Source organism: Gavialis gangeticus, unplaced genomic scaffold, assembly GCF_001723915.1.
Source record: "Gavialis gangeticus isolate Ggan-Ray unplaced genomic scaffold, GavGan_comp1, whole genome shotgun sequence".
Classification (NCBI taxonomy): Eukaryota; Metazoa; Chordata; order Crocodylia; family Gavialidae; genus Gavialis; species Gavialis gangeticus.
Window position 1 is genome coordinate 140,397,636 of NW_017729025.1, and position 15,306 is coordinate 140,412,941.

Below are 15,306 nucleotides of genomic sequence, written 5' to 3' on the forward strand. Positions count from 1 at the left end.
ACATGTGCCAAAGCTCAGGCAGACCACGCAGCACATTTTGTTTGGCCACATGCATGTGCCCTGAGCCACTGCCACGTTCTCCACCACAGACAGGTGCTTGGTTGCATGTTCAGGGCCTCTCTAGCTGAATCCACATCCTCGTTTTGGGGCATGGACACGTGTTGAGGAGGAGTGAGTGAGAGGGGCTCACCACAGGCACACCCGAAGAGGTTGTGAGCCCCTCCGTTTCCACGTGCCCAGCTTAGACACCCTGTTGAAACTCTGACTTACTTGCCTCTGGTTGCCCATACGAACACTTGCACATGGCAGAACCTGACTCATGTTTAGGAGGCTCAAAGTGAGTCACCTAACCTAAGCAGGGTCTTCTGAACACTTCTTTGCACCCTAAGGAAGTACAGTTCCTAGCACAACAAGACCTATTCTTAATTGATCCTTAGGCCCTATCACAATATAAAACAACAAAAAATAGAGACTTCTACAAATCCAGCACATTTGATAAAAAAAGAATACTAAAAGGAAAAAGGCTCATTTCTTAGAAGAGAGTCCAAATCAGCTGTGACTGTAGTGAGAGCTGAGTGACAGAAGTGTTTTCTTCAGATGATCTTTTACAGAAAAAAAATTAAGAGGATGTTGATACACTGTCAGTAAATAAAGGAAAATCTTGACAGTCCAGCTTTTGTTAAATGGCAGGTTAGAGTGAATGCATAGCAACCGTCTGTGGATTCAAGGAAATTTTCTAACAAATTTTGGTCCTGGTCATGAACCACTAATGACAGTGGGAATGTTGCCACTGTTGTCAAAAGCCTCTTGATGTGCTATCACCAGTTATCTTTGAAAATTCATGGAGAACGGGGCAGGTATTGTATGGCAGAAGTTAAAAATTTGAAGGAGACTGAGCCATGAAATTATAATCCTCCAGAAGAAGAACCATCCTCTGTAATGGGTACAGTGCCTGGTAGAGCAGAACCCCCAGTAGCTGGCTGGGCCTGGCAGGAGCCACTATCTACAAAAAAGCTATATAATAAATTCCTGGCCCTTATTTCAAACTACAGTAAAATCACAGAAAAAAAATCTATTCAAATAGAAAAATATCTTTAGTCACTCAGAAAATCATGCGGCCCATAAGAAGAAAGAGCAGGGAATTTTAAATGCCAAATGATTTAATACAGGCATTAACTATGCCTTATTCAGTGGAAACTTTGAGGTGGGAATGTGGAGGAGACAGAATGTAATTCCCCAACCGGAATTAAATCTAGACAACAGTATTGAAAAATGTTCAGCAGCATTTTAATGCCTTTAAGCAGCCAGGAACTCAATTCTGTGTTTGATCCAAAGAGATGAAAATATCCTCCATCATAATGGCCTCTACTGAAACACTTCAGTATTAACACAGGAAAATGAATACAGTCATTGGAAATCTCCAAAAACAAATACTGTATTTACTCAAATCTGGGATGAAAGTTTTTTTCCCCAAACAACATAGGGAGGGGAACCGTTATCATGGATTGAAGTACTGGCCAAGGCAGGTGCCAGCTCAGTTCTGGCTTCAGCCCTGGGCTTGGAGCCTTCCCCAGGCCAGGGTGGCTCATGTGCAGGGGACACGACTCACTGCCAGGGTAGTGTGAGGGAGACCTCACAGTGGGGATGAAGGAGGAGTGCAGGGGAGATCCCCCCCCCCATATAGCTTGGGAGGAGACCATTCAGTCTGCCCCTACCCAGTGCCAGTTCCTTATGGCTTGCCCCACTCCCCCAACTTACATTCTGCTCCAGCTCCTTCAGTCCTTATCTGGCCAGGCCCACAGCTGCCACCACTATTTCTGCCTGGCCAGGCAGGGCTGGGGCCAAGCCAGGGCCACCACTGCTGCCTGCCCCAGAGCCAAAGCAAAACAGAGCATCAGGAGGTAAGTTGGGGGGAGGCATGGTGCAGGGAGTGGGGGTACAGGCAACCAGGGAGAGGAGAGAGTTGGGAGCAGGACATGGAGGACAAGCACAGACATGGGGGGACAGAGGGGCAGGTGTTATGGGTCAGACACATGGGTGGAGAAAAAAGGCACAGGGGCAGATGGCAGCGGGCATGTAGCAGGGGCAGGCAGCAAGAGGGCAGAAACAGAAATGGGGGCAGGACATAGGCAGCAATGGGGCAACATGGTAGGGGCAAGTGACAAAGGGCAGGCAAGGAGGGCAAAGGGCAGAGGCTCATGGAGGTCTGGCTCCTCACCTCCTACCACTGCTTTCCCCACCACAGTTGGCAGGATGGGGGGCAAATTTCACACAACCTTCCACTAATTAGATCCTACACATGTAAAATTATGACATTTCTAATTTTCCATGTATAGCATGAATTATTGGGGGGATCATCTTAAATTCAAAGTTGTTTTGGATTTGGGTAAATATAACACTTGTCCACATGCATTTGGAAGCTGTGAAAAATAATTACGGATGAAAAATGTTTGGGGAAACCAAGACAATAAACCTAGAAATTGAAGGACAAAACCGAACAAAGGAGTATTGTCATTAGAAGTGGGGACAAGTATTACATTCCTGGTGGAAGAAATGCCACTATGCTAGAAACTGTAAAGAGGAAGCAGTTCAAAACAAGACTTTAAAGGCTGTGGGAATGGCTGTCAGAAACATGATGGAAGCCCTGTTCCTTGAAACTGAACTGAACAAGCCATCAACGGCTATCCTTTGGGATCAATCCTTTATTAAGCTGTGGAAAGATGAATACAAGGTAAAACTGAAACTCTTCTCTCACTCTACATGGTATACTGTAGAGAGAGATTTTGCGAATCAAACTTATGCTTAAACCTACAATTAAAATGTAACACCAGAAGTTTAGTAATAGACCTCACTGTATGCACAAATACGTTTGTGTAATTTCCAATGGGAAGTATGCACATACTTTGCACTATTATGTACAACTTTCTCATGGGATAGAGTTAAAAAACATAAAGCATGTTGCAGATTATGATCTTCTGTGTTTATAAACTCACTATTATGTGTGTGTGTGTGTGTAAACAAACAAGTATATTAAATACAAATGCTTCATTTGTATTTATGTAGACATATGTATAAGTCTATGTTACACATGCATATGAACAGTGACAGAGTGATCCAACAGGCACATTTGGCAGATCATGAATGGGAATGCATATACCACTGTTTATACAGAGGTATTTCTGCATGCAATTTAAAAACTCTCTGTTTTTAGCATGCTCAACTGTAGTCTTCAGCAAGGAAGCAAATGTGGGAAGCAGTTTATAAAAAGCTTGCATTAGAATCTCCAACTGAGCTTTGTTGAAAAATGATACAGTAGCAGAATCAAGGTCAAAAGCGAAGTAGGAATACAGAATCTGAGTAATGAGGGCTTAGCACTTAGCAGAAATTACATGTCCAGTCCCATGTTCAGGAGTGCCAGCTGACCTGCCATCCTAGCTTTCCATATCTATAGAGCTGTGCTGGCATGAGCTCTAAAGGAAGGAAATCTGCTCCCCCAGTTACAGACAAGATGTGTATGACTAATTATTGCCTGTACAGGCTTAGGATGTGGTACAGTAGAATGGCTGGCTGGAATACAGTCCTCAGCCTAGCAACTACGCAGATGCAGAAATGCAAATATATCAAACGAGGAATACAATATTCAGGAGGAACCTTCTCTTACTGAAGAGGAACAACGTGAGTTTGAACACTGTACTGAACATGCACGCTCTTCTTTCGAGCACTGCAAAGAAAATCAATAATTGATTTCACTGGAAGTGATTTTAAAAGGAAAAGGCCAATAAAAAGCCTCTTCCTAAAACACATTTCCTTGTGCAGAAAAAATAAAAAGAGTGAGTCTAGTGAAATTACCAAAAATGGCTTAATTTTTTGTGTTGCTCAGTAAAACTAGATACCTGACCTTTTTAGGAGATATGTTAGCAAAATCTTCATGTAGTCCTCAATTAATTTAATTATAAACAATCAAAAATATCCTTTTATTTTTACATTTAAATTTTTTCATGTTCATGTTTTCATTTCTAAATCACTACAAATTAAGACACTGGGCTGTCTTAACACAAATGCTGGATTGGGAAGTCAAAACATATTATTCAGTGTTGCTGGAACTACATGTAACTCTAGAAACAGACCCAAGTACATTTAGTCCCATATGAAGCATTTATATATGTGGTATAATACACAGGGCATGATATTGGGTGAAGCACTATTATTAAAGAGAGATTAAAACAGCTGTACATTATGCTGAAGCACTCACTCTTTCCTTTACAAACAGACGGTCCTGGATTACAAGCAGCACTTGACCATTTAAATCACTACAACAACCAGATTTAACCAGCTGGGCCATATTCTCTTAGGCAATGCCTGTTGACCTCCTCAGTCGCAGCTGCTCAAATGAAATTCTCATTAGACAACTTATTTTCAGAAGCCAAAGGACTCTGATTAAATATATTTATTTAGCCATGATAAAGTCTTTAAATGTGTATTCATTTTCTCACAATTACCAGTTGTGGTAGGGACCAGATATCCTGAATGACTGACACACACACACTATATATCTATCTATATCTACAGATAGCTAGATAGATAGCTGGATAGATAGCTAGATAGATATCGATATAGCTATATCTATCTATATAGATAGATAATGCGTGTGTGTATCCATATAGCTATATAGATAGATATAGCTATATGGATACACACATACAGACACTATAAAGTATGAAGTGTTCACAGTAGTGGTTCTCACTAACCCTAGCACATATCCCACTGAGGGACCAAACATTTAGTCAAGTACTCCTAGGAGGAAGTACTTGTTTAATGGCTTCAGCCAGGGGATTTAAAAAGAAGGAGCTCTGTGTTCTGTTCCCAACTGTGAGACTGACTTGCTCTATGTCCTTGTTGTAAGTCATCCAAAGCCACCAGTCCACAGATCGTGGGATTAGGAAAGAGGCCCTCATACCTAACTTTCTTTCCCTGTGAAGAAATACTATTCATCCACCTCAAGGGAATGATGCGAGTTTCATTTATTCATGAAGTGTTTTTAGAATCACATATATAAAGTGCAATACAATCTACATAGGAAAGAGCAACAGAAAAAAAGTCTATTCTGCATAAACATAATTATGTTATACTAGCTATTCTTTATAGTAATTAGTAATTAATGTACTGTGGCTTTTGAATTTTCTGGAGCAAAAGTCCTTTTCTGTTTGAGGCTATGAGCCTTACAAAGACCACTCTGGCAGCCTTGGCTGTATGCTGTTTCAGAATAACTCTCTGAATTCTAAACAAGTCTATTTTGAGGGTTTCTTGCTGAAAAATGAAGCTGTTAGCCCATCTATACTAAGGCTCTTGGTAGGGTTGGTTAATAGAAAGAGACTTTTCCAAATCAAAACCTTTTCTCTCACTTAGGCACTCATTTGCAGAACTGACTCAGTACCAGCATGAGATCCACCTCATCCATTGGTAGGTCCTAGCACATATTAAATGGGGTCTTTTTTTCAGTGAATGCATATGTGGAAAGATACAGTTGTATGGCATGGGTAGCCTATTTGCCCTTCTTTGTTTTTTAGGTAAACTTTTGAGTGCTACAAAGAGCGTTCTGCTACATTATATTCACAGATAACCCAACCTGCCACAGAAAGTATGCTGATATTTTCACTGAGCAGCTGCATGGAAGGAGGCATCAGTGTGGGATCACACATTAGATACTATTGCACCTTATTGCTGGTGCAGGGGAAGCTCCCACAGTTGGGAACCCCCTCTGTTGATGGGACTCCACCTGCAGGGTCACCCCATGCATCCTGCAGCTGGGAGACCATAGAATCATAGAAAGTTAGGGTTAGGAGAGACCTCAGGAGGTCGTGTAGTCCAACCCATGCTCAAAGCAGGACCATCCCCAACTAGATCATCCCAGCCAAAGCTTTGTCTAGCTGGGTTTTGAAAAACCCCACAGATGGAGCTTCTACCACCTCTCTGGGTAACCTGTTCCAGTGTTTTACTACCCTCCTAGTAAGAAAATTCTTCCTAATATCTAACCTAAATTTATCTTTCTGCAACTTCAGACTTGCTCCTTGTTCTGTCATCTGTCATCACTGAAAACTGTCTAGCTCCATCTTCTTTCAAACCCTTCTTCAGGTAGTTGAAGGCTGCTATTAAGTCTCCTCTTCTTTAAACTAAATAAGCCCAGTTCCCCCAGTCTTTCCTCATGAGTCATGTCCCCCAATCCCCTCACCATTTTTATCACCCTCTGCTGGACTCTCTCCAGTTTCTCCACATCCTTTTTGTAGTGATGGGGCCCAAAACTGAACACACTACTCCAGATGTGGCTTCATCAGTGCTGAACAGAGAGGAATAATTACTTCCCCTGACCTACTGACAACAAACCTACCAATGCAGCCCAGTAAGCCATTAGCCTTCTTGGCAACTAGGACACACTGCTGACTCGTAGTCATCTTATTGTCCACTGTAATCCCCAGGTCTTTTCTGCAAAGCTGCTGCCCAGCCAGTCAGCTCCCAGCCTGTACTGGTACGTGGGATTGTTCTGCCCTAAGTGCAGGACTTTGCACTTGTCCTTGTTGAACCTCATGAGATTTGTTTTGGCTCAATCCTCCAATTTGTCTAAGTCACTCCAAATCCTAGCCCTACCCTCCAGGATATCTATTACTCCCCCCAGCTTGGTGGCACCTACAACTTGCTGAGGGTGCACTCTATATCATCTTTCAGATGAAGACACTGAACAAAACCAGCTCCCAAACCAACCCCTGAGGGACTCCACTTGATTCCAGCTGCCAACTAGACATCGAGCCATTGATTACTACTCTCTAAACCCAATGCTCCAGTCAGTTTTCTATCCACCTTACAATCTGTTCCCCCAGCCCAATACCACACAGCTGCCAAGACCCAGAGTCCCACAACTACAGACTCTGAGTCCCAGCAGCCGTGGGGCAGTGCTGGGACCCAGCATTCATCAGCTGCAGGACTCTCAGCCTGGCAGCTGTGGGGTGCTGCTGCAATCTCCCAGCCCCAGGTGTTTGTAGGGTGCCTTGCAGCTGCAGTTTCCCAGTCATGGGGTCACTGCCTACATGTGCAAATTAAGGCTGGATAGAAACCAGCTATAAAGTTATTACACATTTTTGAGCATTAACTTTATAGCTGGTTGGATCTTTTAAAAAACAGTTAATTTGCACATGTAGCCAGTTTAAATTTATTGTGCAATACCAGGTAATTGTGTAATAGATATAAGGTGTAGAGGGGGCCTTACTTTTCTATAGTTCCTGACTGGAAAACTCAGTACAAACTGATGCCAAATAATTATTCCTTGTAAAAGGCAAGCAGTCATTTTCTACTGAAGAAGCTGAATAATGTAAAAATAATTTTACATGAAGATACGGTCAGCCACATCTGCATGAATAAAGAGGCTTTAAAATAAGCAGCTTTCTAATGTAATCTGTTTTACAAAAGTCAAGTTTTTATAAATCATGCAAACACTCTTCTTCATTTGGTGAGAATATATAACATGGAGGACTCTTAAATTCAGTAAAGAGTGGTTTCTTTCTTGTGTAAGTATCTCTCTTAAATCTAATCAACTCCAGCATATACTAATAAAGGACAGAAAAGATACCCAAATAGCACGACGAGAAGCCAAGGAGTGCTTAAACCATCTTAGTGAAATATTATCTTTAAACTTTTTGATGTACATTTCTATTAACACTTCAATGTACTCTTGGAAAAGTTTTAGCTGTGGTGTCACTATGATCAACAGCAACTTGTAAACTCCAGCAGCAGGCATAAGCCAAGAAGCATGGATTAGCATGTAGTGCTGAATGACTGTTATCTGACTGTAAAAAATAACTTTGCCAAAGTAAAATTTAAAATAGTTCCCTCTTCTAGCCATCAAATCTAAGAAAGTGATTTTTAAAAGAATGATCTTTTCAGCTGAAAACAGACAGATGGTTCTCAAAAATCTGGGACGTTCTTTCTCTGGAGATGCTTCACCATCTTAGGAAAGGACACCTAGAGAACACATTTAACTATGTGCCTGGCATTTAAAAATTATGCCAAGAAATATGAAAATCTTCATAAGTCTACCTATTTCCCTCTATATATTTTCACTGTATTCAAATATAGTGTATTAGTATCAATCTTAATGAAATTTTGTTTTACTACATGAACACAAGGTATTCCACAATGTACCTTTTAAAACAGGTGGGGCAAATGCTCAAGTCCTGGGACACATCTTGACAAACACACACATGCAGGGGCATATTTGTGCCATTGCTATTTGTCCCAAGGCATGCCCCTGCCTGCGCACTCCAGTGCACAGCAAATTAACCTGGGTCGGGTAGGGGAGTCTTGGACCAATACCTGTGCTGGCTCCAGCAATCCTACCTAGGTCCTGAGGGCCTCTTCTGACACTGGGATATCCTGGTGTAAAAAAAAACCCCACCACACCGAAAATTAGCAACACAGTGAATGGATGAACGTGCACCACGTGCAGTTTGAGGTGCCACAAATGTATTTGAGCAAGAGAAAGGTGAAAATAAACCCTTCCCAACCCCATGTGGCAACCAGCAAAGCCCAGAAACTTGGGAAATATGCCTAGTATAGTATAGGCATAGCTAATCTTAGATCATCCCTGACCAGTGCTTATCTAACTCCTAGAACACCTCCAAATGATGCAGATCAACTTCCCTAGGCAGTCTATACCACTGTCTCACTGTTCTAACTGTGAAGTTTTTCATGATATCTAGTCCTAATAAACCTATTTTGCTGCAACTTCAATCTATTTGTCCACATCCTACTCTCTGTAGGAAGAGAGAAAAGGGGTTCCATGTCCTCTCTTACGTGCATTTTCTGTAGGATGAACATACCTATACCTCTCCCTAAATAGCCCTTAACCAAGAAATGCCTCAAAAGAGAGATCAGGGAGAAAGGAAGAAAAGGAAGATGCCATGAAAAATTTTGATTCATTTTCCCTGATTGTTATTGGAAGGGTCAAGGCTATCACACCACAGAGTACAATAAGGACTAAATCATGTAAAGACTTAAGAATACACATATCTGAGATGTTTTACTGGAAGCTGTGCCTATGGCTTCTATGCCTAATTCTTCTAAGCATGCTGCTATACTGTACCTACTACAGGAGCCTCTGGCTGTCTGGAAGCCTGACTCCAATGAAACCAAATTGCTAGAATATTTTTTGCCAGGACCCTCCCTATGTAGAAATCCCTTGACAAGGCAGCAACAGAGAGAAGCCGAAAATATATAGAACTGTGGAATCCTGACTAGGGCCTGGAACAATATGCTATGAGCATCTGCCCATTTGAACTCCTGTCCTCTCTCTGGCCTGTCTCTACCCTGCAACTTCCAAAATACATGCTGTGGTGCCTGTGGTCTCAGGAACTGGGAGGCTGCTGAGGCTGAAATGGGAAGATATCTGGGTAGAAGATCACTCGTATATACAGATCTAGAGGGATATGCTTACCCTCCCGTTTTATTTGGTCTTTATTCAGGCAAAGCTCTCACTGAAGTCAGTGATGATCTGCCTAAATAAGGACTGAAGATAAACTGATTTACAGCGTCAAGATCTGTCCCCATTTTTATCTTCCTTTTTGACACATGTAACAACATATGAACATATTGTAAATGCAGCCATATATCTTGAATAAAGTCGGAACTAAGTTAGAATAGTTGACTCCCTTCCCAGCTTCAGAGATTAGCATCAATGAGCTGAAAAACCATTAGAATTAGTGAGATAAATTGCATTGACTTCTGTTGGTTAAAATAAGCATTTCTTTCTTAAAAGCATCACTGAACTATATCCTGTACTACATAAGACCAGGTAAGCCAAAGTCATTGCTTTGACTTGTAGATGCCACCAAAAATTCAACAAAGTTTTAGAAAGCAGTTATCCAAATAAGGCTAGTGGATCTCAAACTGGCATTGCCATGGTAACCTATCAGTAACTTTTTCCTAGCCATTGCCAGTTATACACGTCTCCGGCTTTTGTTATTCAACACATTCTTTAAGGAATCGAAGCTGTAGAGAAAAAAATAAATAAATTGCAATAATCTTAGCCCATACATACCCTCCTGTTCAGTTCTGGTCATTTCCTCTAATTTCTTCTGTTTCAGTGTGTCCACCACATCAGCAAGGCTTCCTTTGCGGCGTTCTGGCGTTCCAAAATTAACACTGGTCATTAGCTCACTGCGGTCACGACCTCCTTCGTCGGGCTTGTGTGGTGAGGTAGAGGTATTTCGGAAGGAATATAGGGAACATAACTTATTACTCTCTGACTCCTGCAAGGAAACAACATAGCGTGAAAACATAGGCTATTCTTTCATCTTAGGAAGTTCTTTATAAAAGATAGTTGAAAGTATTTTAATATTATAACAAAGTGCTTTCAACAGCAGATTTAAAAACTCTGTCCTTAAATGTCATGCTAACTGATGGTCCTAGTACTCACAAACCCAGTCAAGACCCTTTGTTTCCAGAGTAAAGCCAAAATTAAATTAGGCATAATCTCAAAAAAGGCTAGAATGACTCCATTTTGCTGGAGGACCTCCCTCTCAAAAGTCGAGTCTTGTCCCCGCTTTTCAGCCTGCCCAGTTCACCCCTAACACAGAGTGTATCCTTCTCAAGGAGTGACAGGCTATGAGAAGCAAGACATTGTCATTCACGTCAATGAATGTTTTAGGCCTCTGGAATTTTCCCAGTTTGCAAATTATAAACCCTTAAATGTAGTGTCAATAAACAAGTGCAAGACAAGTCAGATAAGCACCAGGACAAATCTTCAGCAAGACATCTCAAAAGAGGTATGCCAATATATCCTAGCTGAGAATGTAAGCCCACTGATTTCAAAGGTTTTAAGAACATCAAATGAATATATAGTATATTTAAACCAAGCACATGATATGTATCAATACATACTCATGTACTGTTCCTTCAGACTTTAGGTCATGTCTTTTCCTTAAAGAAGAAAGATTAGAATTCTTCTGATATCCATTAATGGAAATGATTTTGCTGATAAATATAGACAAAATGAGCAAATGAGTTTTCTGGCAAAAGAAGTCTTGTACAATATATCAATATGTACATGTCTGCTAGAATTGTGTGCTTCAGAAGTATATAGCTTACACAATGAAATTTACGCACAGTAACATCAGTAAAGACAGCATCTTTCTTGGCAACTAATATAAATTAATATTTTAAGAAGCTAAAAATTTAGTGCCAAAGAGCTGCTAACATCTTCCTCATTACTCTCAACACATCACCCATCCTCAAACCCTTAAACGATTGGTTGTCTTGCTGTTTTAAACTCAGGTTCCTCAACCTGCTATTCATTGTCCTTCTCTACATCTCTGCTCTCATTTCCTCTGTCTGAAAGGAGTACAAGGTTAAAATTGAACTTCCAAAACTGCCCTTAGAGCCCCTTCTCTCAAAATTCTCCATACCCTCCTCTTTCCTAAATTACCAGCCTGTCTCTGAAATTATCAGGGTGGGGGCAAAAACATTGCTTAATTATGTCTAGAAAGTAGATATCTATGTGTAAATTTTCATTGATATCTAATAGATGTTCATTATAATGAAATGCTAATAATAACATACTCAAAATCAATGGAGGAATTATAAGCACTATCCAAACTCTTTCCCCCAATGCAATGCCATTGCAGATGCATACATTTGCAACAAACAATAGTACCCTGACTACTCTCTGAGCTGGAATTGCCCAACAGAAGTGGCACAATGTAAAATATTTGTTATGAAATAGAAATCTGGGGAAAATGGACAAGATCAAGTTAATCACAGTCAACATGATCTGATGTAAATCCCCACTCCAAATTTGAAGAGATAAAATACAGCTATGAAAAATAATAGAACAAGCAGCACAAACAATGAATAAGCGTGGTAACTAAGAACCACGGACTGCAGAGAAAATGATGGTGAAAAACTGTCATCTAACACAAAATTATTACCACCATCTACAGAGGAAGTAGCATTTGTTAGCTATACTGAGAATGTATTCATTCATTTAGAGAGAAAACAAAAAGGAGCCCTGGCATCATAACAGTGCAGTAGCACCCTTAGAACACAGTAGGAGTGACAGAAGTCACATACATGACATGGAACAAAGGTGACAAGGAACAAAATTTCTGCCCCTTATTTTTAAACTACTGGATACTAAATAATGTTTTGTGTGATCCGGTGTTATTCATGATAGGATGTGCAGTGCCTAGCTCTGCACCAACTGTTTGCAATTTCAATGCCCCTGTTCTGTGAAGTGTATTCATTTTCTTGCTTAGAATGAAGATTTTCTTAGGCTGAAGGGCTCTGAACTTCCATAACAGCCTAGGGGAAAGGCACTCGTTTCCTAAAGCATATTTTAAGGTTGTCAAGATAAAAAGGTCATATTTTAACTTTTTCAAAACAGTTTCCTATTACACATTGCATCCATGATGAGACAATACTGTACAACACAACTTCTGCCCATCTTGAAGCTTACAGTGTGACAGCTGTTCAAGCAATTTAAGAGGACATTCTTCAACAGAAAGCAAAGAAGAAAAATATGTTTCAAGTTAAACTGGCAATAAAAGAAATAAGTTTACAACACCCTTTGGAAAATAGGCTGTGCTACCTACAAGCTAAATCGTCTTCACAGAATACTGCCCAAATAACAGAACTGTGAGCTGGGAAAGATGAGAGAAGGATTATTCTCCATAGGCCATAGTCACTACTGAAACTTCAGAACTACAACAGCCCCTGCAGACACTAAGGGGTTCTCTAAAAGTGCAGGTAAAGGTGCAATAGATTTTGATGTGCAATTTACACAATCGCACTTCCTGCTATGCTACATGTAAGTGTAGTCTGGCAGGGGCCTGAGAGTGGGGAATCAGCTAGTGAATTTGCAAATAGGCAACATTTTCTCTAGCCCTATAACCCTAAATAGACACCAACCTCTCTCAGCACAACATACAGGATTAATATCCAAAGTGGAAGATCTGCCTGCGGTTCCACAGGACAATATAACTTCACCTGAAGCTTATTCCCAGAGTTTGGCTGCTCCTAGGTTTTTCTCTTAAGGGCTTCTACATCTCTGCTCCTAATTCATTCTCACTTAGAGCTTTATTGAGAGCCCAATGAAGTCCATAGGAGTCTTTCCATTCCATGTAATGGGTTTTACATCAGGACTAAAAGCTCTATTTATTCCTCTAAGTTAAAGTCCAGATTGGCAGAATAAGTAAAGTTTATTCCTTTGCAGAGTGCTAGGATTCAACAGCCTACCCATCCTCTCTTGTGAATGCAAGCATGGATTGAGTCCTAGACAGATGCTTCCTGGGCTGCAAGCCTCTCCAAATTCAGCCACCACTGGAAAGCAGATCCACTTTGGTTCCACTCTATCCCAAACCCAAAAACATATGTGCCCGCAATGAAAAGGGAACAAATTTCACCTCTGTAGAATTATTTTTCTATGTGCCTATAATTTACTAGCCAGAGAAAGAGTGAAAATCTTTGGGAGAATAAGAAAACAAATGGTTCAACTATATGAGTATTTTACAATAAGTCAATTTAGGAGAAAAATAACTGTTTTCCAGGAGTTTTTGATTCTGGAATATCTAGTACTGGGAACAAGACAAGACTGATCTACTTGCTATTCCTGATCTCAACTGGCACTTCAAGAAACCCTGGCAAGGTTGACCTTTTGAACCTCATTTGTCTCTGGAATTAGCAATAAGAAACAGAATGGCTGAGAAGTCAACTACAGAACTGTACAAACTGAAAAGTATTCAAGGGATTAAGCAGGCAAATGGAAAAATTGTAGGCCAGTCCAATGTAAATACCTTATCTAATAATAGAAAAATTATGTTAGAAAACTCTACATGGGCTGTAAATGCAATTTTTTGCAAAGCAAAAAAAATCCCTCATTCCCATGCTATGTGTGGGTGTGTCCACACAAGCTGGAATGTGCGTTTCCCTGAGGACAAGTAGCAGTGGCACACCTTGTGCCGCTGCTACTTGTCCCCGGGGAACGCCTCTGCTACACATGCTCTGGCGCACATTACTCCAGGTGAGGTAGGGGAGACTGAGGCCACCAACTGTGCTGGCCCTCGCAGCCCTACCTGGGGTCCTGGGGGCCCCTGGGAGTGGCAGTCATGGCACTCCTACAGCAGGGAGCCTGGCTGACAGCTAGAGTATGACTCCGGTCAGCCAGGCTGTGGTTTTGGGCAGCGTGTGTTGCCACCACATACGCCACCCTGCTTTTTTTTAGGAGTGGGGTTTTTTGACTCTGGGATCTACCAGGGTCATCCCCCTGTCCACCCCCCGGGCTACAAAGTAGCAGCATGAGGAATGCCTGAATGTGCAGCGCATACAGCATATGGCAGGACAGATGGGTGTGGCGCTGCATACTGCATGTCTATTGTCTGGATGTGCCTTGTGTGATACTTTCTGGAGAACCTAGCAATAAGAAAGATGGCAAAGTTGAAATGGCAAAAGGCTACAAAAGACAGTATAGCTATCCCACCAGCAGAGACATCTTTTGCTCTTGTGTACCTGCAGTTGGCTGTTTTATGTTTACTTTATTTGTATGAACAGGTTACAATAAGCTCAAGTAAAGAGGAAAACTGGGCAGGGTAAGAAACGGTTGGATAAGGAAAACTTTTAAAGGATATTTTCTGTGAGACTGACCGATATATAAGATTTGCTGTTTGAAAAGTGGTTGCTACAATCACAATGCATTATTTGTTCAATAGAAGTAAATGCTACACCAAATTTATGAAGGATTCACATCTGGATACCTTTGCATTTTTCTTCCCTGTCCTCAGTGTCTCAGTCCTTTTTAGCTTTAGGCTAGGTACAGAAATTACATGCACACTGATGTAAGTGATTGGAAACCGGTTCAAATCTATATCACAATGAAAATTCAGTGCACGTAAACCACTTTCAAAATGGCCAAAACCAGTTTAAAGTAACCTGGACGGATGCATTATCAGACTGAACTGATTTTGGTTAAATTGGTTTACTGAACTTCTGTCCCAGATTCCCTCCAGATTCAAGCTAATTCACAGTCCTCCAGCATCCCAGGATGCTTTGCACATCTCCTGCAAGCTCCCTGTTGCACAGTGGGTAGGCTAGTCTTGGCCCAAGCTGTCTGCTCCAGCCCAGCAGGGAGGTGTGCTCTAGCACCCCCCAGCTTCTGGCCTGGGTCACTGAAGGCATGTGGCTGCATTTCCAGAATCAAAAGTGTCATCTATTCACTTGCTTATCAGTTCAATCTACACAGCTTTGACTAACCTGCAAAGACTGAATCGA

At 41.3% G+C, this 15,306-nt stretch overlaps 1 protein-coding gene across 6 annotated transcripts in view; it reads right to left on the reverse strand.

Annotated features, from left to right (window-relative positions):
- Nucleotides 1–15,306, reverse strand: part of SOX6 (SRY-box 6) — a 489,331-nt gene that overhangs the window by 358,583 nt on the left and 115,442 nt on the right. For all 6 annotated transcript variants that reach the window (XM_019519647.1, XM_019519646.1, XM_019519644.1 and 3 more), the window contains exon 3: nucleotides 10,085–10,295. In XM_019519647.1, the coding sequence (XP_019375192.1) occupies nucleotides 10,085–10,295 (211 nt within the window). The remainder of the gene's footprint in view (nucleotides 1–10,084; nucleotides 10,296–15,306) is intronic.